Source organism: Planococcus citri, chromosome 4, assembly GCF_950023065.1.
Source record: "Planococcus citri chromosome 4, ihPlaCitr1.1, whole genome shotgun sequence".
In the NCBI taxonomy this organism is placed as follows: domain Eukaryota; kingdom Metazoa; phylum Arthropoda; class Insecta; order Hemiptera; family Pseudococcidae; genus Planococcus; species Planococcus citri.
Window position 1 is genome coordinate 66,524,781 of NC_088680.1, and position 26,739 is coordinate 66,551,519.

The following is a 26,739-nucleotide window of genomic DNA, read 5'->3' on the forward strand; positions in this document are numbered from 1 at the left end:
AGTGATCAAAAGTTCTACAAAAGACCAACCCTCCAAAAAGTTGATAAAATTCTTCAGAATTCAAAACAAAAATTTCAAAATGACCAGAAATTCCGAAATGGAACGATCTTCTGAAGTGGCCAGAAAGCTCATTTAAGGTGGTCAAAAAATTGACGAGCATAATTTTCAAGAGAAAGAAAATTCTGAAAAATGAAAAAAAAAAAAACTCAAAAATCAACAAAATTCCTAAAAAATTAAAAAAATCTTCAAAGACACCAAAACCTACAAGAAGTGACCAGTAAATTTAGTAAGAATTCCAGAAGAGGGCAATCCCTCAAAAATAACCAAAATTCGAGCGTTCAAAAATTGATCAAAAGTTCACATCATTACCCAATTACCCATGTTTGTCTTTTAGAATCCCATCGAATGTAAATTATGTACAATTGTAAACCAAATAAATAACGTGAAAAAATATAATCGATATCTTACAGAAAGCAAATACGACACCAATCTGCCATCGACGGGTTCTTTTCTTCTGGCGGTTTCGACAACCAGGTTTAAAAAATAGTAACTACGTTCCACCTGCGAACATAAATTCGTAAAATTCAAAATATGAATACCATAAAATACACACATCCGTTGAATAATCTTCACAAAATTCGTTGCCGATATTTTTTCAACGTACTTTATCCCAGAAAAAAATATACGACTGACTGAACTCGAAATCTTCCAATTCGTATTTCTTGATAAACGGTACTCGAATTACATTTAAACACGCGAATATCCAACATCTTCCGGTGGATTTCTGATTGGTTACCGGTTTTGCTTCCGCTTCGATCTGTTGGTGCAAAAAAAACAAACACGAAAGAGGGTTAGAAAATATAATAAGGTTACAAAAACAGAAAAAATTACAAAAAACGTCAAAATTTGCAAAAAAATTGATAACGACCAAAACTAAAAAAATAAATAATAAACCAAAAATTCCAAAAAAAAAAGTCTCAGTTTGTAAAAATTAGCCAAGTTTCAAAAGTCACCATAAACTACAAAATTTAACTCAAGAATTTAAAAAAAAAACAAGCTTTGGAAAATTGACCAAACACTCTCAAAAGATCAAGCCTCAAAAAAGGTGGCAAAACTCTCAAGAATTCGAAATAAAAATTTCAAAAAGCAATATGTTTTAAATATTGGAAATTACTCGAAGTTTTTTCAAAGCTTTTAAAAATCTGACACGATGTCGAGAATTTCTCGGAATTTGATGTACCTACAACAATAAAATAAATCGTCGTGAATTTCAAAGAAAATATGTGAAATTTTCCAATGAAAACTGATATTTGCCAAAAAAAAAAAAAAAAATTAAAGCTTACAAAAAATGGCTAAATTTTTTTTAAAAATCGGCCAACTTGCAATAAATTATGTGAAAAATTTCATGAAAATTGCTAAAATCTTGTTGTACGAAAATATTGTCCAAAAATTAAAAAAAATTCAAAGTACCTATTGCATAAAATATTATCTCATTTCCAAAAACAAAAATTATTCGTCTCGTGAAAGATAAAAAAATTTCCAAAAATTACTGAAATATTGCAGAAATTGTACGAAATAGTTATCAGCAAAATCTCCAAAAATTACTACCAAAAAAAAAAAAAAAAAAAAAAAAAAAAATAGAAGTGAGAAAAAATTGAACAAAGTGACCGAAAATGTTGAGAAATTCACGAAAAACAAGATATATGAACATTGCCGAGAATATTGTAAAACGCGAATTAAAATTTTATAATGTAAAAAAAATCTAATTAATGAGTAATGGTTTAAATTTTTCAAGAACTAATGCAACAAATATTTTAATCGACGAAAAAATCGTCAAAGTATCAATAAAATTACTCGACGTAATAAAATAATCACTCAAAATAAGTGAAATTGTTGTAAATAAAAACGAGCAAAAAATTTCAAAACGTGAAACTAAATGAAGAATAATCCTGATTTTTTGAAAATTGTCGAAAAGTACACGAAATTGTTTTGAAAAACTTGAAAATTAAATAGCACGACCGAGTTAAGCGAGTAAAGAAATAAATTTTTAAATTTTTGAAGCCAAAATTCAAAAATTCGAGAGAAATAAAAAATGATTTTCGGCACAAGTTGTGACAATTACAAAGATATGTAGAAGTAACACAATTTTCAAATCAAAAAAAAGAAAAAAAATGTTGGTGAAAAATAAAGAGATTGACGAGCGATGGGGATTTTTATTTGAAAAAAATACATATTTTGAAAATTGAGTTTCAAGGTCGTTCCATAAAAAAAATCAGTTTTTGTAAAAATGAGATTTTATAAATTTCGAAAAATCTTCACACAAGGCTGATTGTGAGATATAAAAGTTCAAAAAACGTATAATGTGAAAGCTCAGTCATTGGGAGGGGAAGGAGGGGGGGGGGTTCAAATTTTATTCTGGAATTTTGGTGGAAATGGTCTAAAAAATTCTCAAACCAGAATACGTTTTGGCCGGTGTAATAGATTTGCATTTCCCCCAAAATACATAATGGGATTCTATAAATTATGAAAATTTTTCACAAAAACAGGGTGTCTAACAAAACTGCAGTCAGACAAACAATCATGACTTTTTCATGACTCATTTTTCACATTTTCATCGCATGAAATACCCCCCCCCCTAAAAAAATAACTTGAAACTGCGAGGAAATCGAACAGGGTTGCCATTTTTTACAGGATCAAAAATTAGATACTTCAGTTTTTTCATTTTTCTGATTTTTTGACCCCCTCCCCCACTGAAAAAAGTAAGTACCTCGAAAAAGGTATCCATTTTTACGGGATCAAAAACTAGCTATTTCAGTTTTTTCATTTTTCTCATTTCTCGAACAAATTTTTCATTTTTTTCATTTTATGGGCTTTTTAAAAAAAATTCCCAAGTGTGCTTCGAGCAAAATTCGTGACTTAGACTTTTTCTTAACTTTCGTGACTTATGTCGCATCGAACGAAAACTTTTATGAACTTTTACCCCATTGGGAAGGTGCTGGGGGTCGTGGATGGGGCCCAATCAAAAATCTGGCATCATATTCGTGTTCAGCGTCGCTAAAAACATACAATTCGATATATCACACGCCTCAGAATTTTTTTTGAAAGTTTTGTCCAAATTTCTGGGGAGGGGGTGCTCCCCCACCATCGAAAGGTCCCATCTCGAAAATTAAACATTTCGAAAAAGCATCAAAAGGTACATCTATGGAAATTTTTTCAAAATTTTAAATGGCAGCTCCTACTTACAGCGCCATTTTGAAATTCGAACTTTCAATTTGAAAGTTCAACTTCAATTTTTGAAAATTTGAAAATACCTAAAAAGTTCAAAATGCAATGCTCTTTCGAACTGTGAAATCAGTTTTGATCAAAGTATCACAGCTTTAGAGGTATGGGCTGCTAAAGTCGAGTACCTCGAGACAGTGGGAAAATAATTGAAGCCCCCCACCCGTCCCCTGAGGGGGCTGGGAGCAAACTGATTGCGGCTTTCTTACTTACTGGATGAGTAGACATTGTAAAAAAAAATTGAGCGAAATCGAAAGACATTACTTTCAAAATCATTTTTTTTTTTGGTCGAATTGACATGGAATGACTCAAGGACTAAAACTGAGAATTTTTACAGAATTTTAAAAGGTTGAATATTCGATGACCTTGAAAAGTTTTACAAAAAATTATATTTTTTATAATTGACCTTAAAACGACCTTAAAACTCAATTTCCAAAATATTTTTCTTTTTTTTTTCAAATAAAAATCCCCACTACTGTCAATTTCTTCATTTTTGAGCAACAATTTTTTTGATTAGAAAATTATGTCACTCGCACATTTGTATGTGAATGTATGTAATTGTCACAACTTGTGCAGAAAATAATTTTTCATTTTTTCTCGAAATTTTGGATTTTGGCTTCAACAATTTTTGACGTAAAAATCCGGATAGAAAAAATTCCCATTTTGAGCATTTCCTCAAATTCCAAATTCAAATCTCGAGTAAACCTCAATTTTCAAAAAAAATATCTGATCAACGAAATTATACTCCTTCTCAAATACAGAAATTTTTCAAATTTCATGCGTCAACTTCTTCTAGGGTCTCAAAGGGCGAACTTGAGAATTTTTAAAATTAACACGTGCGTTAAAATATACCTACGACAATAAATTAGCTATCACGTCACACTACTCGTCGATACGTACTTTATGGGAAAATACATGAATAGATTCTTGAACTCTGCTATTCGATATGCATACTTCTAACGGTTCGCTTCGTGTGCAAGCGTTCTGAGCCAAAATATTTTTCGGATCGGTATAGAAAGCAGTTTTCAATTTGTTTAACTGTTCTTCGGATAAAGGCGCTGAAACAAAAACCAAAAAACATCAACGTTAGTTAGATATAAGAATCGAATCAATATTATATGTAATTCATTATCACCTACATCATTAAAATAGCTCAGAAGGGAGGGGGGGGGGAAACGAGACACAATTCAGTAAATGATACACTTCGAATACAAAGGTAGCATCTCAACCCCAAAAAAAGGGTCAAGAGGGGGGGGGTGGGAGTTCAAACGCTCGAGAATAATTATATCAAATTTTCGTATATTTTCAAATATTATGTACAACCAATATTGTAAGATTCTACACACGAGTGCTTGCTCGATTCCAAACACAAAAGATACCGTTATCAAAAATAAAATAACTCATATAGGTAGGTTATTACATGAACTGCATCGATGAGCTGCATCCATTCAAAATACTAATATCGTTGAGATGCAACCTGCACAGTGCTGCACATGTTCGAGGTAGTATTTCATCCGCACGATAATGTACTAAGACGAAAAAGAAAAAAGATACCCTAGTTTCATAATATTCGCATTCTATTCATTGATAAAATAAAATGTTAGGTCGACGAAGGTGCAGTTATAAAAGGGCAAATCATCATCGTCATCATCATCATGACCAAGGCACGCAAAATCCTGAAACCAGTTTTTTCAAACACCATGTATCTGTATACCTATGCCACTTGTTGAAAAATTACCGGTGTAGCCCAAGCCCAGGCTGTGTGCTCGAGGAACTCGAGTAGATTTATTCGACGAATACGCGCCTGAAGAACGGACAAGCCCCTTCAAATATACGAGCAGATCTGTACCTGGTTACCTAGTAGTGTTGTTGTCGACCCATGCACCTCTCTCTCACTCACTCACTCATATACCTGCCTGCACCTACGTAAACATATCTGCAATACCACCAACGCCATCATCGGATCCAATCTATTATACGAGTACGAGAAGATACAGTTGGAGGTTCGTTGAGACAGTAACCTTTCTTTCCCAGTAACATACATTTGGATGAAAACACCACACCGCAGTAACCGGAGTAACTTGTCTTCTGTGGTCCAGTCTTCGTTTGACTTTATTGTATGTACGAGCTTGTACGATACCGATGTACTCGCGAGTACATATGATGCCATTCAAACTAGACCTTCTTTCGGTCTGTCTGTTTGTCTGTGCATATACGACACCTTGAATAACAGTATACATAAGCCGGCTGCTATTGATACAACAATGGATACCCCCCTCCCATCCTACGATTATGTGCATTCCATCTGAGCAGTATTGAAAAATATTGTTTTGAAATTTGATCAAAAAATCCAAAATCGAAAATCAAAAACGATCGATCTGAAATATCGATTTTCAAACGATCACTTGTTGAAAAAAAATCGATTCTCGTGATCGAAGTTGAAATTTAAAAAATGGCTCTTTTCAAAAAATCGACTGTCGAATAACAAATTAATTTCAATTGATGTTGTTCAAGCAGAAACGAAATGAACAAAATGAACGAAATAATCGATCCTCGCGATCGAAATCGAAAATCAAAAAACTGATTGATTGCAGTTTTCAAAAAATCAATTGTTAGAAATAAAGAACAATTCTGATCAATTTTTTTCGAGCAAAAACAAAACGAATTTGAAAAAAATGTATTCTCGTGATTAAAATTGAAAATCAAAGACTGGATCAGTAGAAAAAAATGATTTTCCTACGATCGCGTTTTGAGGAGGAAAAAAAATTTTAGGTAGATCAATTTTGGCAAAAAAGAAACAAAAATTGAATTATAGTTACATGATCGATCATACGAGATCCAAAATCCAAAATGGATCGCTTTTTTGGGGGTTGATTAATCGAATTTTCGATTATGATCGCTTTTTGATCGAGAAATTGATTTTTGAGGCCAATTTTTTTTTTCATTTCAAAAGAACATGTTCGATCAATTTGTATGCGATTGGAAATCCCAATTAAACCGATTTTTGGACTATGATTGGTCGATTTTTGGTCTGGAGGTCAAGGCTCGTATTTGGTTACAAAAAGTAACTTTTGGTTACTTTTTCAAAATTTTTGGTCAAGTGTTGAGCTGGATTAATTTTTTTTTAAATTTTCAAAAATTCAATTTTTCCAGATTTTGACGTCACTTCTAGGTGAAAAAAAAAGTAAAAATAATACTATCTCGTTTCATCCCTAATTTGCTAAAAAATTTCGTTTTTTGCCAAAAACTGCTCAAAATTCTCGCTTTTTACAACATTTTTTCAAAAAATTATGCCTAAATATCTCGATTTTCTTCTAGAAATTGTTAAAAGGTCTCATCTTTTTTTGCTCTCTGCCAAAAATTGACGATAAATCTCGTTTTTAAGTTTCATTACGATACGTTTTGAACCCGGATAAGTAATATTATGGAGTGAACTGGAGCCCTCCAAAAATTTAGACCAAAATGGGAAAATTGAATTTCAAGTGAACTTTGATTACGTTGATTTTTTTTTTAATCGTAAAACTGGAATATATCTATGGTGGGGGGGAGGGGGGGAGAGAGGGACATCGCAGAATAATTCTGACCCTTTTTTCAAATTATGAAAATTTGTCGGATTTGAGAAATATTTTGAATGAAAATAAATCAAAGTATACACTAAAATTGTATTCAAGATACGAAGGACTAGAGACAGACCAAAGAAGAACAGAAAGGAGGAGGGGGGGTTTAAAATGCGCCAACATTTCAAAATGGAGTATTTTAAAAATTTTCGCACGTTTTATCATCACATCGACTCACTAGATCCTATGACTGGAAAATGAGCCTCCGAATTTTTTTCGACCCTCAAGGATCATTGAGGGGGAGGGGGTGTCATGTGCCCTAAATTTTCATCACATTATGAAAATTTACCGGATTTGAAGTATGTTTTGAATGAAAAAAATCAAAATAAAAACTCAAATTGTATTCAGTACCGATAGAAGGACCAGAGACAGACTCAAGAAGAACAGAAGGAGGGGAGGGGGGTAAAGCCTCATAATTTCGAAATCAAGTATTTTTGTAATTTTTGCATGTTTTGGCGTCACATAGACTTTCTTGATCTTCTGAACGAAAAAAGAGCCCCGAAGAATAATTTTGACCCTCCTGAGACTCATTGGAAGGAGGGTCACGTGCCCCAAAAATTTTTTAAATTATGAAATTTACCGAATTCGAGACATTTTTTGAATGAAAAAAAAATGAAAGTAAGTACTCAAATTGTATTTAGGATACGAAAGACTTGAGACGGACTCAAGAGGAGCAGAAGGATGGGAGGGAGGGGGAGGAGTAATAAATGCCCCAAAATTCCGAAAATGAGTATTTTTGAAATTTTTGCACATTCAACTTCCTAGATCCTATGAATGAAAAATGAGTCCCAAAGAATAATTTTGCCCTCTGAGATCCATCGGAGAAGGGGAGGGGGAGCGGGGGTCATGTGCCCCAAAATGTTTTTAAATTATGAAATTTACCGGATTCGAGACATGTTTTGAATAAAAAAAAAATCAAAATAAATACTCAAATTGTATTCGGGATAGAAGGGCCAGAGACGGACTCAAGAGGAATAGAAGGGGGGGGGAAGCCTCGAAATTTCGAAAATGAGTATTTTTGATATTTGCTCGTTTTGTCGTCACATTGACTTCCTTGATCTTGTGAACGAAAAATAAGCCCCGAAGAATAATTTTGACCCTATGAGACTCATTAGAAGGAGGGTCATGTGCCCCAAAATGTTTTTAAACTACGAAATTTACCGGATTCGAGACATTTTTTGAATGAAAAAATCAAAGTAAGTACTCAAATTGTATTTAGGATACGAAAGACCTGAGACGGACTCGAGAGGAGCAGAAGGATGAGGGGGGAGGGGGTAATAAATGCCACAAAATTCCGAAAATGAGTATTTTTGAAATTTTCACACATTCAACTTCCTATAGATCCTATGAATGAAAAATGAGTCCCAAAGAATAATTTTGCCCTCTGAGATCCATCGGTGGAGGGGAGGGGGAGCGGGGGGGGGTGTCATGTGCCCCAAAATTTTTTCAATGATGAAAATTTGCCGATTTTGACGTTTTTTTTCTGACTGAAAAATTGAAGAAAATAGGTACCTACTAGGATCATATTTGAGATTTATGAAAGATACGACACAACGTACAAAAATGACCAAAAAAGAATATATTTTTGACATTTTGGGAGCATTTACCCCCCTTCCTCTCGCTCACAAATCTTTCTCGGGTCATTCGTATCAAAAATACAATCAGCTCAGTATTTACTTTGATTTTTCAGTCAAAAAAAAACGTCGGTTTAGACAGTTTTCATAATTTAAAAAAAAAATTGGGGCACATGAGCCCCCTTTAAATGAGTCTCACGCGGTCAAAATTATTCTGCGATGTTCACCCCAGAAAAACGTTCCAGTTTATGGTCAAAAAAATTAACGAGACAAAAAATTCGCTCATGATTGAATTTTTTTTTTCATTTTGGCCTTAATTTTGAGATGCCTAACTCCCCCCCCCCACTTGGTCTAAAATGCATCGTAATGAATGAAGCAAGTACACGTAGTATAATTCTAGGACTTTCAAGTGAAAAGGACTTTTTTCGAATTATAATGCTGAAAAAGAAAATAAAATCCCTCATGAGAAAAAAGGGGGCATTGGGGCATGGGTTTAAATCAACTTTTTGAACTGAAATTTCTAGGATTTCATTTCTTGGAGAATATAAAAAATCGATCCAGTTATTGGAAGCGATGAAATTCGAACTTTTGAATATTAAGAACCACCCTAGAATTTCCTCATTTTCTGGCGATCTGAAAAGTATCCAAAACGAAATTTTGATTTTCTCGTCGAGTTTATAAAATTTACCCAAAACGTGAAAAGGAATCGGGCCAACTGAAAATCCAATTTCTACTTCGACTGTGCCCCATTTTTCAAAAATTTGAAAAATTTCAAGTACATTTTGGTTTTGGGAACATTTTTACAGTATCTTTTGATTGAAATCGTTGTCTGATGCCTACAGAATTGCCCAAATCTAAGAAACGAAAATCACGAGCAGATACACTCGGCTCTCCAGTCTCCAGGCAAGGAAAAAAAACCTGAGCACGTCATGTGACTCGACCTTGAACCGCTTCATTTTTTTATCCAAAACAACGGTAATTTCGCACAAAAAAAAAAGCTAATGCATTCTATTCAAAATTCACTTCCTTCTAAAAAAAGATTCCATTACAGAAGCTCTTTGTTCACTGATGGCAGAAACTTCACCTAAATCCGCATCAAAAAACACTTTACTTGAAATTTTTCAAACCCTGGCTTCTTTTAAATGTCAAGACAGAGACGCTCGGTTTATAAAAGTTTTTTTGTTTCTTGAACCTGGTAAATCCAAAGTGTATGGCAGACGTTTAATGGGACACCCAGTACAGCGACTACCGTGATATCCATCTATTCAGGAAGAATAATGCAGGAAAAAAATCCACATTGTTCTTTTCAGAAACAGATCCGAGATCATCTTCGTTCATTTCTTTTGCCCTGCATTCCATGAGATCGCATTTTTTACACGATTGTGATTAATCTTTCCTTCTTGCAGCAGGTCTTTTATTGTTGACATACGAGTACAAAACGGTAGATTCGTCCTTGTTTTTTTTTTGTTTCGTTTTCTTTCTTTTTTTTTGGTCTTTTTGTGCGATGAACGTTTTATTTTTATTCATTTTGGGCACGTATTATTGGTGCAAAGTGTAGGTATTGTCTTGCATTTGAAATTGGCGAATACCGAAGTAGAGAGTAAGTGTTCGTGTTTTCTAGAACAAGCACAGGAAATCTAATCGGTGTTGGGGGAAAGAGAAAGGTCTCCTTTTGGCAAAAATGTCAACGAGACTTGACTTCTCAACAATTTTTGGGCAATTTTTCGTCTTTCAAAAAAAATTCTGCCTTCGAATCTCTTTCATACTAAATACTAAAATTAATTACACGATTTTGTCCAGGGTAGCCGATCTTTTTAGACACCCTGTAGCCAGAATAGGTAAGCAGGCACACTAATCCACGACACAATACACTTTTACGTGTACGTATATACGAAGATGAAAAGAAGTACCGTTAGTAGCAGTATAGGACCGGCAGCACCCAATGGCTGTATTCACCATTCACACACATCAACCACATGTACGAGTATAGGTCTAGGGTCTAGGTCTCTAGGTACACGACCATTCGGCTTTTAGGAATATGCGTCTAGATGCTAAATGTACCGGGAACCGGTGATGATGGTGAAGTGAAGTACCAGAGTCGCGAATAACACCTGTTGGATGTTCGAGCATGGTAGGTTAAATTTTTTTGCGAAAATTCGCCTTTTTTTTTTAACCATTTGTTCGTCCAGCTCAACTGTTTTTATATTGAAAGTTCAATTTACAAATCATACCAATTAGCCCGGAATATGACAATAGAGATAATTGCACCCCCCCCCCCGATCCTCTGGGATGATTTTTTTTCCTAAATAGGATATCTCAAGAAACATTTTAAAGTAAACTTGTCGAAAACTAGACAGCTAAGCAAAGCTTAGTTGCAAAGTGTGCGTAGCTAGCTGCCTTTTCTACAGCTATAACCGTTATTACATCTAGGTAGTGCAAACTCTCACAGCTTCAAAATAATAATTGTTTTTCAGTGTTTTCATATTTTCCAAATTACAATAGGTAGGTATTTCAGAATAATTTATAAGCTTGTATTGCTTCTAAATTAAGAAATTTCCAGTTGTTTTTCATAGTTTGCATTGTTTTAAAATTTACAAAATTTCAAATCAATTTCCCGAATTCCCCATCGCTACAATTTCATAAAGTTTTCAATAAATTTTCAGAATTTTACATTGCTACTGAGTTAGGAAAATTGCAATCAATTTTTAGAATTCACATTGCCTCTAAATAGTCAAATTTTGAATAATTTTTCAGAATTCTTATTGTCTTTAAATTGAAAAATTTAAAATTCAATTTTCAAGTTCATATTGTCCACAAATTGAAAAACGTTTACTCAATTTTTGGAATTCACATTGCCTCCAATTTTTCAGAATTTTCATCTTCTTCATAAATATTACAATACTTATTTCATATAATTTTCAAGTTCACATTATCTGCAACTTACAGAACTTTTAACCAATTTTTGGAATTCTCAGCGTCTCTAAATACAAATTTTCATATATTTTTTTTAGAATTTCCACTGTCTTCAAATTTATAAATTTTCAAACCAATTTTCAGAACTTGCTTTTTATTCTAAATTAAGAATTAAATCTTATAAAATATGTTAAGAATTTGAATTGCCTCTAAATTACACGAAAAAAATATGGGTAATTTTTACAAAAAAATTTAACTAAATACTGGTATTTAGCACAATTAAGTACCAGATCCCATTCAATAATTTTTACTGTAATCGTATAGTAAGAATTATCATTTTAATAAATTTTGCTATAGGCACCAATAGTAAAAATCATTTTGTTTTAATAATTTTTACTAAATCATGATAATAAAAATTACATGTTTCAATTGTACAAAAATTAGTTTAATTACTCATTTTGAAGTAATTTTCAAATTATAAGTAAAAAGTTAAAAATTATTCATGTCAAGGTAATTCTTACTATACTTATGGCTATAGGTAGACAAAAAATTAATGAAATGAATTTTTAGTTAGCAAATGATATCATAATTCATAACTCAATTTCAGCATTATTTTTGCCCCATTATCATGTACTACATAGGTAACTCCAAAGCATTTACCTATCCAATTTTCCTACAAAAAATCTGTTACCTACCTACTTACTTCACGGCCCACAGGGATTCGAACCTGGGTCCCTAAATTTCCTATTCCTACCAGAGTCCTGCACGGTATAGTTAATAGTTATAACTAGTTGGTTGGCAACGCTAACTCCGGTTAACTATAGAGGGACTCATCGCAGGCAATAGTCAACCTGTCTAACGATGCGTTGTTATAGTTGACGCGCAGATAACTAACTTAATCGTCGGATGGTTATTCAGATAACTATTCAACTAGTTGGAATAACTATTCCAACTAGTTGAATTATCCCCACCTATAGCATATTTATCCGAAATCTTATCGGAAATAGGTATGCTTGTCACCCCTTGCCTATGTACTCCTAACACAACGAGAAATAGTTGGATCAACTAGCTAGTTAACCATACCAACCGGAGTTATGAGTAGTTGGTAACTATTTGATGCGCGCGCTGTCAATAGTTATCTAGTTGACAACTCATAGTTTAGATTATTCGAATACTCCCACAGATAACTAGTTGAATCAACTATACCGTGCAGGACTCTGATTCCTACCTACATGCCCTAACCACTCAGCCACGAATTCACTACGAAGGTTAGGGCATTAAAATAATATATTTGTTTGGTAAACGCCCCGCCAAACCACTCCCACTTGGAATTTACAGCTAACAGACTGGGGGTGTAACAGGGTACAATGAAACACAGCTGGTGATGGAATAGACTGGGGGTATAGCAGGGTACAATGAGCGGCAGGTGTTCTACAAGTCCTCTTTTCCCTCTTTTAGGATTTAATGCATTAAAATAATGAACTAAAATTGCAATTACTCAGCAATTACCCATCCGAATTGAATGAAAATTAATCTATTCCCTCCGCCTTAATGATTCTCAAATGGTGTCCAATAGGTACAAAAAACGGTTGGATAGCTTATGAGAACATTCATTGTAATTGAAATTTCAATTTCTCAAAGCGAAACCAATACACTAATAATAATAATAATAAAAAGCTGGCCTTATAGCCCAGTCAAATAGCAAAAAAAAAAAATAAGTGAACCCAAACATTATTGCGATCAAAGGTTTTTTTGGTGAATATTGTCTAGGGTCGTATGCTGAACAACATACTAAAAGTCCCCGCCCCTATCCCACGAGCTAATCCCCCCCCCAGTGGATCAAAGCCGCCCCCCCCCCCAAAATCAGTTTTTCGTCAGAAACTCCTGAACTATTGAGTTTTGAGTAAAATGAGCTTAGTGATCATTTCATCTCCTCTCCAATACCTATCAAATGAGCTATCAACCAACCATTTAGCCTCAAGGGGGTGGCACTACGACCCCTCAAAGTTACATGATTTTAATAATTTCACGTTTTATGACTTGGGACTTGTAACCTGTTCTAATTCATAAAATGAAGTCAAACTTGGGGAATGGGATTCTTTTGGGAGCTAGAGTTGACCTCTGGAGTGGGGAGGGTCAAAGTTGAAAATTACAGAAAGGTCATTTTTTTGGAGGGGCATAATATTGTGATCAACATATCCAAATTTCTAAGTCATCCCCTCTCCTTTTAGGATGGAAAAAACCAAAAATGGGGGCAAAATAAGGGGATTTTCACCTTGATTCCGCTTTAAATGGGGTGGGGATGACCTAGGAAGCTGAAATTTGGATATGTTGATCACAATGGGAGTACTGTCCAATGGTATTATTTTGGACCTTTTTCATCCATTTGGGGTCATGTTATGCCCCTCCGAAAAAATGACCTTTATGTAATTTTCAACTTTGACCCTTCCCACTCCACAGGTCAACTCTAGCTCCCAAAAGAATCCCATTCCTCAAGTTTGACTTCATTTTATCAATTAGAACAGGTTTCAAGTCCCAAGTCACAAAACGTAAAATTATTTAGATCGACAGGTCAGTCGAAATCGTTAACTTTGCTTTCCAACGTAGGACTTGCACGAAATTTTTTGAACTGGACAAAGCTAGATCGAAAGAGCATGCAAAAATTCATCACCAGCTACAATTTCAAATGATGAAGTGTATTTTTCGACTTTTGATGAATTTTTGAAAACCAATAATTCAGACTAAAAATCCTAGAAATCTGAAATTTGGGATATACCCTATTTTCGACCTGCCAAATCGATTGGAAACTGTTTCAAATCGTTTTAAGCAATTTTGGAGCTTCCAGCAGATTCCTTATCCACTTCTTGGTCGAATTGACGTGGAATGACCAAGGTGTACTTCAAAAATAAGGCTTTTGACTAAAATTTCAAAAATATCAAATATGTATAGCCAAAAAAACACTGATTTTTCTCATGAAAATAACGTCGTTTTATTTCTCGAATCTCACGTTTTCCAAAGTTTTTGCCTCGCTGGACTCTGGTTGATTTTCTATTCCAGAATTTTAAATTTCTAAAAAGTTATTGTTCCAATTTAAAAAATGCCAGAGCTGAAAAAAATAAACTTATCGCAGCAAAAATGATCTTAAATAATTTTTTGAATCATAATTTGTCAAAATTTAGATTTTTTTTCAAACTGTCAAAAATTTTGATTTTTTTTGCAATAGGTCTTGTCTTTTGCTTGAATTGTCAGTCTCACTTTTCGTCGAAAGTTGCCAAAAATTCTCACTGTATTGCTGAAAACAGCCATAAAGTTGACCTATTTTACCAAAAAGTTCGTATTTATCTGACTAAAATTTGTGACAAAGTGCCACTTTTTTGCGAATAATTTCCAAGAAGTCCTGTTTTTTGCTGAAATTATTTTCTTTTGAGGACTCCTTCTTCTTAAAAGAACCTATTATACTAATGAAATCCTATTTTCTCCCAAAAGGACCCTTTTTGTTAAAATCACCTCACCGAATCCTCTCTTTAAAGATGTCGAAATAAAGAACTTTCCAACTTGGCTGCTTTGTTATCAACATCGTCATTCGACTTCCACACGTACTGTAGTCGACTATTTCGGATGCTTTATTACTCGTACGCGTCAAAATAGAATTCTTTTCAGCTGTTTGTATTTTTTTTCCACCGCTGCAGCTACTGCTACGAGGAGCAAACAGCGATAAAAGTCATACGACTTGACGAGAATATAATAAAGCGTGACATCATGTACATACGATGATTAGATAAAATTATTTGTTTTATCTCGCTGGACGAGAAAAATTTGCGTCTCTAAGCAGTAAGCAATCGTTCGACTCCGACTACGACTCGTGTTTGCGTTGAGCTTATAGCATGGCACATGCATAAGCATAATATAAAGCACATACTCACATATGCATGTATTTTGCTTATACATATGTACAAGACGTGGGCTGAAAAATTTACTATAGTATGCCGTATGGCAGATCATTGAACCCAGCATCAGGCGACTGCGCGGTGCGGTATAACGTTTATTCGCATTGTAATCCCACCATAGCAAGCAACAGCGAGCAATTTTTTATCAAGTCTAGAACAGCGTGCATTTGCAATTTTGCACTTTCAAGTTCTACTAAACATTCTTTCGACATGAGCAAATTTTTCAAAGTTAGTTTTTTCCATTTTAGTTTGATAAATGTCACAAGAGGCAACAGACAACTACAGAATTCAAAATGTTAAGAATATTGTGACATGGGCACGCAAACGTCACTGATTTCGATTTTTCCACGATCTCAATTCGAGCCTCTCAAACAGAGGTTCAAATTTACATACAAAATTTCAAAAATTGAGTCATGGTACAAAAATCCGGAATTTTTAGATCACTGATTCCAGCAATTTATTCGACTGTTTTTATCCTGATCCCTATTTTAGCCCCCCCCCCTTCCCCCACCGGAGTTGAGGTTCCAAAATTTTGACACGACGATGTGGAAATGTGGGGTTTTGAAGTATCTGATTTCGAATTTTTCGATCGATTCATCCCCCCCCCCCCATTCAATCGAAAATCGAGCTCCGGAAGCAAGATTCAATTTTCAAAACTTCGAAATTCTGCGTTTTTGAGGTTTCTAATTTTGATTTTGACATGGATATGTTTTTTGTGGGCCGAGGATTTTCCCAAAATTTTCAATACCCTGATTCGTGTAACGTGCTGAAATTTAAGACACTGACTTTTGAAAAAAGAAAAAAATCCACATTAGTAAATTGGTAAATTGGTAAATTTTGGTAAATCGGTAAATTTTGGTAAATCGGTAAATTTTGGTAAATCGGTAAATTTTGGTAAATCGATAAATTTTGGTAAATCGGTAAATTTTGGTAAATTGGTAAATTTTGGTAAATTGGTAAATTATGGTAAATTGGTAAATTTTGGTGAATTGGTAAATTTTGGTAAATTTGTACATTTTGGTAAATTGGTCAATTTTGAGGTAATGTCTGGTAAATTACTGAGGTAAATGTTATAAATTGCTGAAGTGGGGTTATTTTTGGTAAATTGGTAAATTTTTGTAGCAAAGTCGGTTAATCTTGCGAACTGCGCAAGATGTTTTTTTTCAATTGATCTGATCCCTGATTCGCAATTTTAGTCCAAGAAATGACGTTCAATATTCAAAATTTGAGAAAAACATTTCAATAATTTTGAAAAAAAAAAAAACGGAACACAACAAATTGAAATGTTTGAAACTTTTTGACAAATTTTTGGCAACAAAATGAGAGTTATTGCAATTTTTGGAAAAATAAAACGAGACTTGGACAATTTTAACGAAATGAAGGGGTTATTGTAATTTTTACCAAAAAAGCGAGACATGAAATTTTTCGCTAAAAGTTACAATTTTCAATAATTTTGTTAAAAAGTGATAATACCTACTGATTTTACCATTTCTGGCAAAAAGCAAGGCTTTGACAATTTTATCAAAATGCAGGAGTTTTGGTGAGTTTTTAAGGTGAAAAAGTGATACATTTTGGGAATTTTTCTGCTTAAAAAAAAACAAGACTTTCAGGCATCGTACCCAAATTTTTCTAAAAAAAAGTGACTTTAGTGACTTTCATCAGTGAAAAAAGTGACCAAAAAAGTGACCATTTTTTTTTAAATTCCAGCGTTCAGGAGAGCAAAAAATCGAAAAACGAAAGCAAAAAAACGTTCAATATCTCTCCTAAAAACTATTACTTTATTCTCTAGTCTGGCCCCACCGGAAAATCCGTTTTTTTTTAAATGTGAGAACGAGTACTTGGCTCATTTTTTTATTTTTAAAATTATAGAATTTGAATGATGTTTTTTTGAAGGAAGTTGATTTTGAAAATGAAAAAAGACAGGCCTAATCGAGGGCGAAAGCTCTTGAAAATTTGTATTTTAAGAGGCATAAAAACGATGTTTTTTTTGTGAGAAATTTGTTTTTTGGCTTTAGTACTTGATTTTTAAAAAAATAAATTTTATCTTTATTTTGAAAAAGAAAAGAAAACAAGCCCGAGCGAAGCGAGGGCAAAAGCTTTCGAAAATTGATGTTTCGAAAAGTAAAAATTTGTGTTTTTAATATTCTGAAATTGTTTAATAAAGAAAATTCGCATAAAACCCTTCGAAAATGAGTAAAAAAAAGATACCTAATTTGGGTTAAAAACGTTTTTCTTGTTTAAAAAACGAAAAAAAATTCAAAAAAGAGACTTTTTTAAAAGAAAAGTGACCAATAGCGACTTTTTGATGAAAAAAGTAACCAAAAGTGACTTTTCGTGAAAAAAGTGACTAAGTCACTATAAAAGTGACCCAGTAAGATGCCTGGACTTTTAAATGCCTACTTTTTTTTTAAAAAAGTGAAAATTTTTAGCAATTGCAAGAATTTTTTCGAAAAACAAAAATTTGAAAATTTTAGCGAAATCACCAATTTTTTGAACCAACGACATTCCTTTGTAGTAATTTTAGGCAGAAAAAATTGCATAAAAGTTGGAATTTTTGGATATTTTTTGGAAAAAGCAGCACTTTTTGAAACTTATTGGCAAAAAATGATAAGCTACTTTTTGCCAATTTCTGACAAAAAAACGAGACTTTGAGAAAAAAAGTAAAAATCTAAAATTTGACAATTTCTGAGAACTACATATTGACCAAGAAATCACATTTTTTTGAAAAATTATTTCGAAAAGTGAGAACACCTCTTGGTAATTTTTTGGCAATTTTAGTTTAAAAAATTGCATTTTTCAAATGCTAAAAATCAAGAATTCTCGTCAATTTTTGGTAAAAAGCAAGACTTTTGGATAATTTTTGGAAAGAACTTTTCGAATTTTTTGCACAAAACCAAGAATTTTTGACAATTTTTGGCAAAAAGTAAAACTGGTACTTTCATAAAAAGTAGAACTTTCTAGTTTTTTTGTAATTAGTAACAAAAAATACTCCTTTTTCGCGATCTTCGTTGAAAATGGGAGACTTTTTTTTGAGAGTTTTTAGCACCGAAGTGAGAAGTTACACAATTTTTGCCAAAAATGCTAACTTTTTGGTAAAATGAAGTGAAACTTATGGAAAATTTGCGAACAAAGGGAGACTTTTTCGATTTTTTTGCAAAAAAAAAAAAAATAATTACAATTTTTGAAAATTTTTTGAAAAGCGTTTCCAATTTTTGGCAAAAAGCAACAGATTGATCATTTTAGCAAGAAAGCAGGATTTATTGGGAATTGGGTAGTTGGCAAAAAAAGTAGGTAATACTTTTAGACAATTTCTGATTTTTTTTTCAATGAAGTGATCATCTTTAGGAATTTTGATAACGAGCAAAAATTTTTTCAGAAAGCGTTAATTGACAAATTTTTGGAAATTGGCGAAGAAATTACATTTTTTTTGCAATTCTTGACAATTATTTCACATGGAAAAAAATGCTAAAAGCCAGACTTATGAACAATTTTTGTAAAAAGGTAAGACTTTTTGGTTTTTTTTTTGCAAACCGAGAACTTTCGAGAATTTTTTGGCATGGTATTTTTTAGAGTAAAAAAAACATTGACAATAATTTCAACAAAAAGTGAACTGTTTCAAGTATGAGATTTGGCCATTTCGTTGAAAACCCCTCCTTTATTAGTCTCAAAATATGACGAGATAAGCTAGAAACAGAAACCAAACCATTTCAGATCTTTTCCCTCTCTTCAATTTCCATATTTTTATCGACGATTCTCGTATTATTTTGTACAGCTCGTTTTAGTTCATACACACAGAGGAAAACATACCAAGATAAATTAAAGTACCTACATAGCATTCGTCAACGAAGCTATTTTTTCATGTCACGTGGTATTCGATTCTGTTTACTATGCTGTTCAGTCTATCTATATCTGCTGCTGGTATGTGAGAGATTAGATAATATTAATTAATAAAAAAAATAATGGTAAATAAAATTAGTCACGATGTAAAAGAGTGGTTGATGATAGTGTTGCAAAGACGACTCGAACTTGTAATTCGCGGAATGCGAATACCCTAGTGCAATTTTTTCCCCCCTTTGTTGGTCACTGGCCTGGGTCATGAATGGCGTTATAGGTTAAGCGTGTGCCGCGTGCTGGCGCGTGGACGCGTGCTCGTGGTCACACGTATATTGTACGTCGTCGTATTGGCTTCCCATAGCCATTTTGCGAATAATAACCACGAGTTATATAGGAAAGGAAGGTGCGTACTGCGTACAGCGCGAAGTATGTGTATTCCGCAAGATTAGCGGTATTTTATGATGACATAGAATATTGTATTGTTACATCGTCGTGGTCGTTGTACTCGATATAGAATCGATCGGGTTCTTATTGGACTAGAACATGCCAAGTCAAACGTCGAAAACGTATTACAGCCACTGGTAGTCCGGCATAAATAGCGATAGGAATAAATGCACCCCCTCCCCCCCCCCGGATCTTCAGGAACAACTTTTTTCTTGAAAGTGGCATCCTAAAGAACATTTTAAAGCAAACTTGCCAGCAAAAAGTTGGCCCTAATAACAAAATAGCAGCTACTCATATTTTCATCAACAAGTCAGCCGAAGTTACAGATTTTGCCTTCCAGCATTGGATCGCAGGAAATTTTTTGAACTGGACAAAGCTAGATTGAAAGAGCGTGCAAAAATTTAATACCAGCTAAAATTTCGAGTTCTGAGGTGCATTTTTCGATTTTTGGCGAATTTTTGAAAATCAAATCCAAGGAGAGCTGAAATTTGGAATACTTACACCCTTTTTTTCGACCTGACAATAATCGATTGGAAACGGTTTCAAACCATTTTGAGCAGTTCTGGAGCCTCCAGCGACTTTCTGGAAACTACTGGAGCCTGCAGTAAGTTTTTGAAACTTGAAATTTTCGCAAAGTCTCATCAAATGCAGTTGGAAAGCCGAAATTCATTCCGTAAGCTAATTTTAATACGCTAAGAAGTCGGCTGCAAGTAGATTTCAAGTCGTTTTGGAGCCTCAAGTGACTTTTTGAAAATTTCTGGAGCCTCAGCAGAAAAGTAATTTTTTACATTTTCAAAGAAGTATGAAATCGATGGACAAAAATATATTTCACAGGGTGTTTAACGTTCCTGCTAGTCATGCAACCTCTGCAAAAGTCTTGATTTTTGCTGACGAGTCCAGAAAGTCCTTTTCATGATGAAGTCCCGTTTTTCTTTTTCAAGCAGACTTCAAATTACCAAATTCATTCCCCTTTTTTCTGGAATTTTGAAAAAATTTCGTAGGAAAGAGCTCATTTGTCAAACAGGCTATATTGGCGTTTCTTTATATTCAAATAGAGTACTTTTTGTTCAAATTCAAGAAATGTTCAAATTTTAAATCAGAAAAAAAACCCTCCCTGCGTAAAAATTTTATTTTACTTCTGAAAACATGAATTTTTGAAAACTTTTGGCCTCGCTTTACTTTGGCTTGTTTGATTTTCTTTTTCAAGTTTTTTTTTTTAAAATCATTATTCAATTTTCAACATTTTTAAGCATAAGGATCTATTGCTCCCCCCCCCTCCTCCCGTCAATCTTCCGGGACAACTTTTTTCTTAAATAGATCAGGCAAAAATTCATCACCAGTCAAAATTTCAAGTGCTAAAGTGCCTTTTTTGATTTTTGGTGAATTTTTGAAAATCAAATTTAGGCTCAAAATGAAGAAAAAAAATCAAAATTTTACCAAATTGACCAAGAAAGCTGAAAATTTGAGATATACCCTATTTTCGACACGCCAAATCGATTGGAAACTCTTTCAAACCGTTTTGAGCAAATCTGGAGCCTCCAGCAGATTTTTGAAACTCGAAATTCCCACAAAATTTCATCAAATGGAGTTGGAAAGCCGAAATTCATTCTGCAAACTTGTTTCAATACGTTACGAAGTCGACTGAAAGTGGATTTCAAGTCCTTTTGGAGCCTTCAGCGACTTTTTGAAAATTTCTGGAGGCTCCAGTAGATTTTTGAAACTCGAAATTTCCCAGAATTTCATCAAATGGAGTTGGAAAGCCGAAATTCATTCTGCAAACTTGTTTCAATACGTTACGAAGTCGACTTAAAGTGGATTTCAAGTCCTTTTGGAGCCTCCAGCGACTTTTTGAAAATTGCTGGAGCCTCCAGTAGATTTTTGAAACTCGAAATTTCCCAAAATTTCATCACATAGAGATGGAAAGCCAAAATTTACTCTGCACTCCAATTTTAACACCCTCTGAAGACGACTTCATGTGGATTTAAGTCATTTTGGAGCCTCCAACAACTTTTTGAAAACTACTGGAGCCTCCAGTAGATTTTTGAAACTTGAAATTTCCCAAAATTTCATCAATTGGAGATGTAAAGCCAAAATTCATTTTGCAAACTTATTTCAATACGCTACGAAGTCGACTGCTGATGGATTTCAAGTCGTTTTGAAACTTCCAGCGATTTATTGAAAGGTTGTATGGCGTTTTTTGGAAAATTGAAATTCAAAAACGAGCTGGACGCTTCAAAACCATTTGAAACCACCATTTCAGCTTGCTAACTCCATTACATGAAATGTTGTGGGAATTTCAAGTTTCAAAAATCTGGTGGAGATTCCAGTATTAATTTTCAAAAAGACACTGGAGGCTCCAAAATGACTTAAACCCACCTGAAGTCGTCTTCAGAGGGAGTTAAAATTGAAGTGCAGGGTAAATTTCGGCTTTCAATCTCCGTTTGACGGAATTTTGTGGGAATTTCGAGTTTCAAAAACCTACTGGAGGCTCCAGAATTGCTCAAAATGGTTTGAAACAGTTTCCAATCGATTTGGCATGTCGAAAATAGGGTATACCTCAAATTTCAGCTCTCTTGGTCAATTTGGTAAAATTTTGATTTTTTCCTCATTTTTGGCCTAAATTTGATTTTTAAAAATTGACCAAAAATCGAAAAAGACACTTTAGCACTTGAAATTTTGACAGGTGATGAATTTTTGCCTGATCATTCGATCTGCCTTTGTACGATTTAAAAAAATTGGGCAAGTCCTATGTTTGAACGCAAAATCTGCAATTTCGGCTTACCTGTCAATCAAAATGGCCGCCATTTCGTAAGTAGGGCCACTTTTTTTGGAGGACAAGGGCTAGAAATGTTCCTGGGTCATTCCACGTCAATTGAACTAGGAAGTGGTAGGAGGGGGTCGGCGATTTTTTTGAAATTTTTCCTGGGGAAAGACCTTCCGAAGGGATGACCAATGGTGCAAATCGCAGCCCTCTAGCCCATTTTTAAAGGCAGCCAGGGGGTGTCAAAGTTCTCAGTGAACCTAAAATATCATCCATTTCAGCAGTGGATTACTCGATAACCGCGGTACCTACCAAAACTGAACATTTTCCCATAGTTAGGGGGTTTGAAAGGCTTTTTGGCGATATCATAAAAATCAGTGTTGCCACTTTTTTCCGTACAAAAACTTAGCTCAAAAAGTTTCAAAACGTAGTTTTCATATCGTTCCGATTCTCAAAAATTCTGAAAAAATATATTATGGCCAACGTTTCATGCTGAACAACATCTTAAAACATTGAGATGGTACCATGTTGCAAAGTTGATTTTAAAAAATTTAAAGTTTGTGAAAAAATGCGATTTTTTTATTTAAAACATGAAAAAATGTTTTGATAGGTGAAGTTGACCCATTTGACCCCTATTTTCACGTTTCTGCTGAAAAAGTTGAAAAAACCCTTTCACTCGATAAAATAAACTCCTCACAAAAAAATCAAAATTCGAAAAAATTCAATTTTCAATTTCAAACATCAAAAAAAGTTTAAATTTATTCAGTTGTCTTATTTTGACATCTTTCTGACGTATTTCATGAAAAAGTTGATAAAAATCACAATCACAACAAAAAAATGAAAATTCGTTCATTTTTTGACCCTTTCCAAATTTTGATTTTTTTGTGAGGAGTTCATTTTGTAATTTCTTAAGCTGAATTGTTTTTGTTTTGGTGTACAAAAGTGCCACTGCCAGTTTGATGGTTGACAAAAAATTGTAAACGAATCTCACGAAGAGCAATAGCCCAAAATAACGCCAACAGTTTGAGAAATTACCCGAGGGGAGGATTCCGGAATTCGGTTAAATCATTCGGGAGAAAATAATCCCACATTGACCTTTTCGAAGAGGTAGTACCATCAAAATGAGGACACATCAATCAACCGTTGACAACTCCAGCACCGAGTGTCTGTCCACGAACTTTTCATTCTGTCATTCGTCGCATCCAATTCACCTCGCACCATTCTTATACATATGTGACGCTGATCACTGTGAAGAGATACGAGGATAGCAGATACCAAAGAAAATAGTACACGGATGACGATTACTACTGAGATAACGTCAACATCGGCCACCGGTCGACTACATGCCTGATGCCATGTGGATGTGGACTCGCGTCGTCATCATCATCACCATCACCATCACCATCGTGGTTGCTGTCGCCAGCAGCGAACCCGACCTTACTCAGCGATCTGCTGCATAACTTATATGTGTATATACAGCATACACATCACATTACACATATATAGAGTCGTACTACATAACGGATACCAAATGAACCGTTAGGTTTTTTTTTCTTTTCCTTAAACAATGATGTTAATCTATCGAGTCTAGTTGATCGGTGTGTGCGTGAGTGCGGGTGCGCCGTATCCCGCGTGTACCGGTTCACGCCACATCCATACGTCTTGAATCCGCTGCATGGTTGCTTTTTTTAAAGTCTTTTCTTCCCCTCGTACTCGTAGCGCCTTTTTACCCATTTTTACGACGCGGTCGGTGAAAAAAAAACCGTCTGGTCGACCTTCGTCTGTTACGTAAACGTATGTAGCGCCGCTACAGCCATCATCATCATCCCATACGCCATCCATCTTACAATTTAACAACGAATAACGGAACAGCAGCAATGGCACACAACACAACTGCTGCCTGCCGCAGAGAAAGAGGATGAAAGAAGTAAAGTAAAAAAAAGGCAACTATTTTAAAACTTGCCCACCTGCATTTGTGTATTGGTATTGGTGGTTGGTTACGTTGTTTATTTATATACTCTTATGCGAGCTGACATTGCTATTGCCAATTGCCATTGCCACAGCCCTGGCGGCGGTCAAGACCACGGCCACGTAAAACTAGACTAGTTTGTCGTAAGCTACTAAGATGATTCCTATATCAACTAGCCACACTAGCCAAGGGTGAACGATCTCGGAGATTTTTGCCAAATGTTGTGGGTAGCCTGATCCGTTATGTATCCGTGTTAGTGTAGCGGAGATTCCAGAATCCATCGTCTGTGTACCACTATATATACCTGCTGCCTACGAATTACAATAACCTGGGTATTCGGTACCCTGGTTCGAGCTGTGCAGCACACCTATGCCCACAGCTGCGGGCTATAATAGTGATTTTTCTTCAACTAACGTTACTATTTGTGAGAGATTTTCGTATTATTCGTCCTCGTACTTTTCAAAAGGTTCGATAAAATTGCGAAAACAGTTTCAAACTAGAAAGATTTTTTTGCAAAAGGTGCACGATTTCCAGCCGATCTCAAACCCTTTTACAAAATTACAGCTTTCTGCCATACTTATTCAAAACTTCACCAAATGCACGGAAATTGACGAGGGGATAGAGGTGTCTCCCCCCCTCCTTCAGAAAAATTTAGGAGAAAAATTGAGAATATTGGGGGGAAATTGCAGAGTGAGTTCGAAAAGGTGGGAAATTTGAGAAGAAATCTGTAAGCAAGGAAAATCAAAGAATTATCAAAAACCGTGTTTTTTTTACTTTCTGAATTACGTAGGTATAAATTTTCGAAATTTTTCGCCCTCTCGCTTGTTCCAGATCATTTTCATTTTACTTTTCCTGACCAAAGTTGGAGAGTAGAAAACTTCACTGCTCACATCAAAAATGATTTTGTTTCTCGCTCTTGAAATTTTTCAAAAAAAAAAAAAGTCTCTCCAAATGTTGAATCTACGAAAATCAAATTTTTGCATCAGATATTTTACTTTACGAATTCTCAATTTTTTCAAATCTTCTTACTCGCGCTTCGCTCGGACAAATTTGAATTCTACTGTGCAATTTTTCAAAAATGAAAAATATTGCTCTGGAGTCTGGAGAGGCTAAAAATCAGCTTTGGAGCATACAACTTTGGTGGGTGCTTATTGAGAGTTTCCTGTTTTTTGAAATCGTTGAAAAAAATATCAATTTTTTTCTTGCAAAACTTGTCAGAGAGTCCAATTTTTGTCAAAATTTTCAATAAGGTCCTTTTTTTGCCAAAATCTTCAAAAAGGTCCTTTTTGCAGAAAATTTTCAAAAAGTCTCAAAACTAGTCAAAATTTTTGTTTTCTGCCAAAATTGCGAAAAATTACCATTTCTTGTAAAATTTGTTGAAGAGGGTTTCAATTTTTTGTCAGCATTTAAAATTGTTAGAAAACATTATTTTTCTTGCCAAAATTGTCAAAGGAGCCCAATTTTTGTAAAAAATTTTGACACGGTCATTTTTTGTCAAAATTGTCAAAAAGTCTCAAATTTTGTTTACATTTTTGTTTTTTGCCAAAATTGCCAAAAATTACTATGTCCAATTTTTGTCAAAATCTTCAAAAAGGTCCTTTTTGTGTCTAAATTATTAAAAAAACTCAAATTCAGTCTGAATTTTTGTTTTCTGCGATAATTGGCAAAAATTAAAGGTCCCTTTTTTGGGTCAAAACTGTCAAAAAGTCGCAAATTTTGTCTGAATTTCTGTTATTTGCCGAAATTGTCTAAAATTACCAAGAGTCCAATTATTTTTCTCAAAATTTTCAAAAAGTTCCTTTTTTGTCAAAATCTCCAAAAAAGTCCTTTTTTGTCAAAATCTTCAAAAAGGTCCTTTTTTTGACAAAATTGTTGAAAAGTCTCAAATTCAGTCTGAATTGTTATTTTCTGTGATAGGTAATTGCCAAAAATTAAAGGTCCCTTTTTTTGGTCAAAATTGTCAAAATGTCTCAAATTTTGTCTGAATTTCTGTTATCTGCCAAAATTGTCTAAAATTACTGTGAGAGTCCAATTTTTGTCAAAATTTTCAAAAAGGTCCTTTTTTTGTCAAAATCTTCAAAAAGGTCCTTTTTTGTAAAAATTGACAAAAAGTCTTAAATTTTGTCTAAATTTTTATTTTCTGCCAAAATTGTCAAAAACTACTATGAGAGTCCAATTTTTGTCAAAATCTGCAAAAAGGTCCCCTTTTTTTGGTCAAAATAGTCAAAAAGTCTCAACTTTTGTCTGAATTTTTGTTTTCTGCCAGAATTGCCAAGATTGTCAACAATTTTCAAAAAGGTCATTTTTTTGTCAAAATCTTCAAAAAGGTCATTTTTTGTCAAAATCTGCAAATAGGTCCACTTTTTTTGGTCAAAATTGTCAAAAAGTCTCAAACATTGTC

The 26,739-nt window shown here is 34.2% G+C and overlaps 1 protein-coding gene across 1 annotated transcript in view; it reads right to left on the minus strand.

Annotated features, from left to right (window-relative positions):
- LOC135843711 (bleomycin hydrolase) overlaps positions 1-26,739 on the minus strand; it is a 46,111-nt gene that overhangs the window by 5,459 nt on the left and 13,913 nt on the right. Inside the window, exons 2-4 of the mRNA XM_065361674.1 lie at positions 4,180-4,337; positions 665-817; positions 469-561 (exon numbers count right to left, since the gene is read on the minus strand). Coding sequence (XP_065217746.1) covers positions 469-561; positions 665-817; positions 4,180-4,337 — 404 coding nt within the window. The remainder of the gene's footprint in view (positions 1-468; positions 562-664; positions 818-4,179; positions 4,338-26,739) is intronic.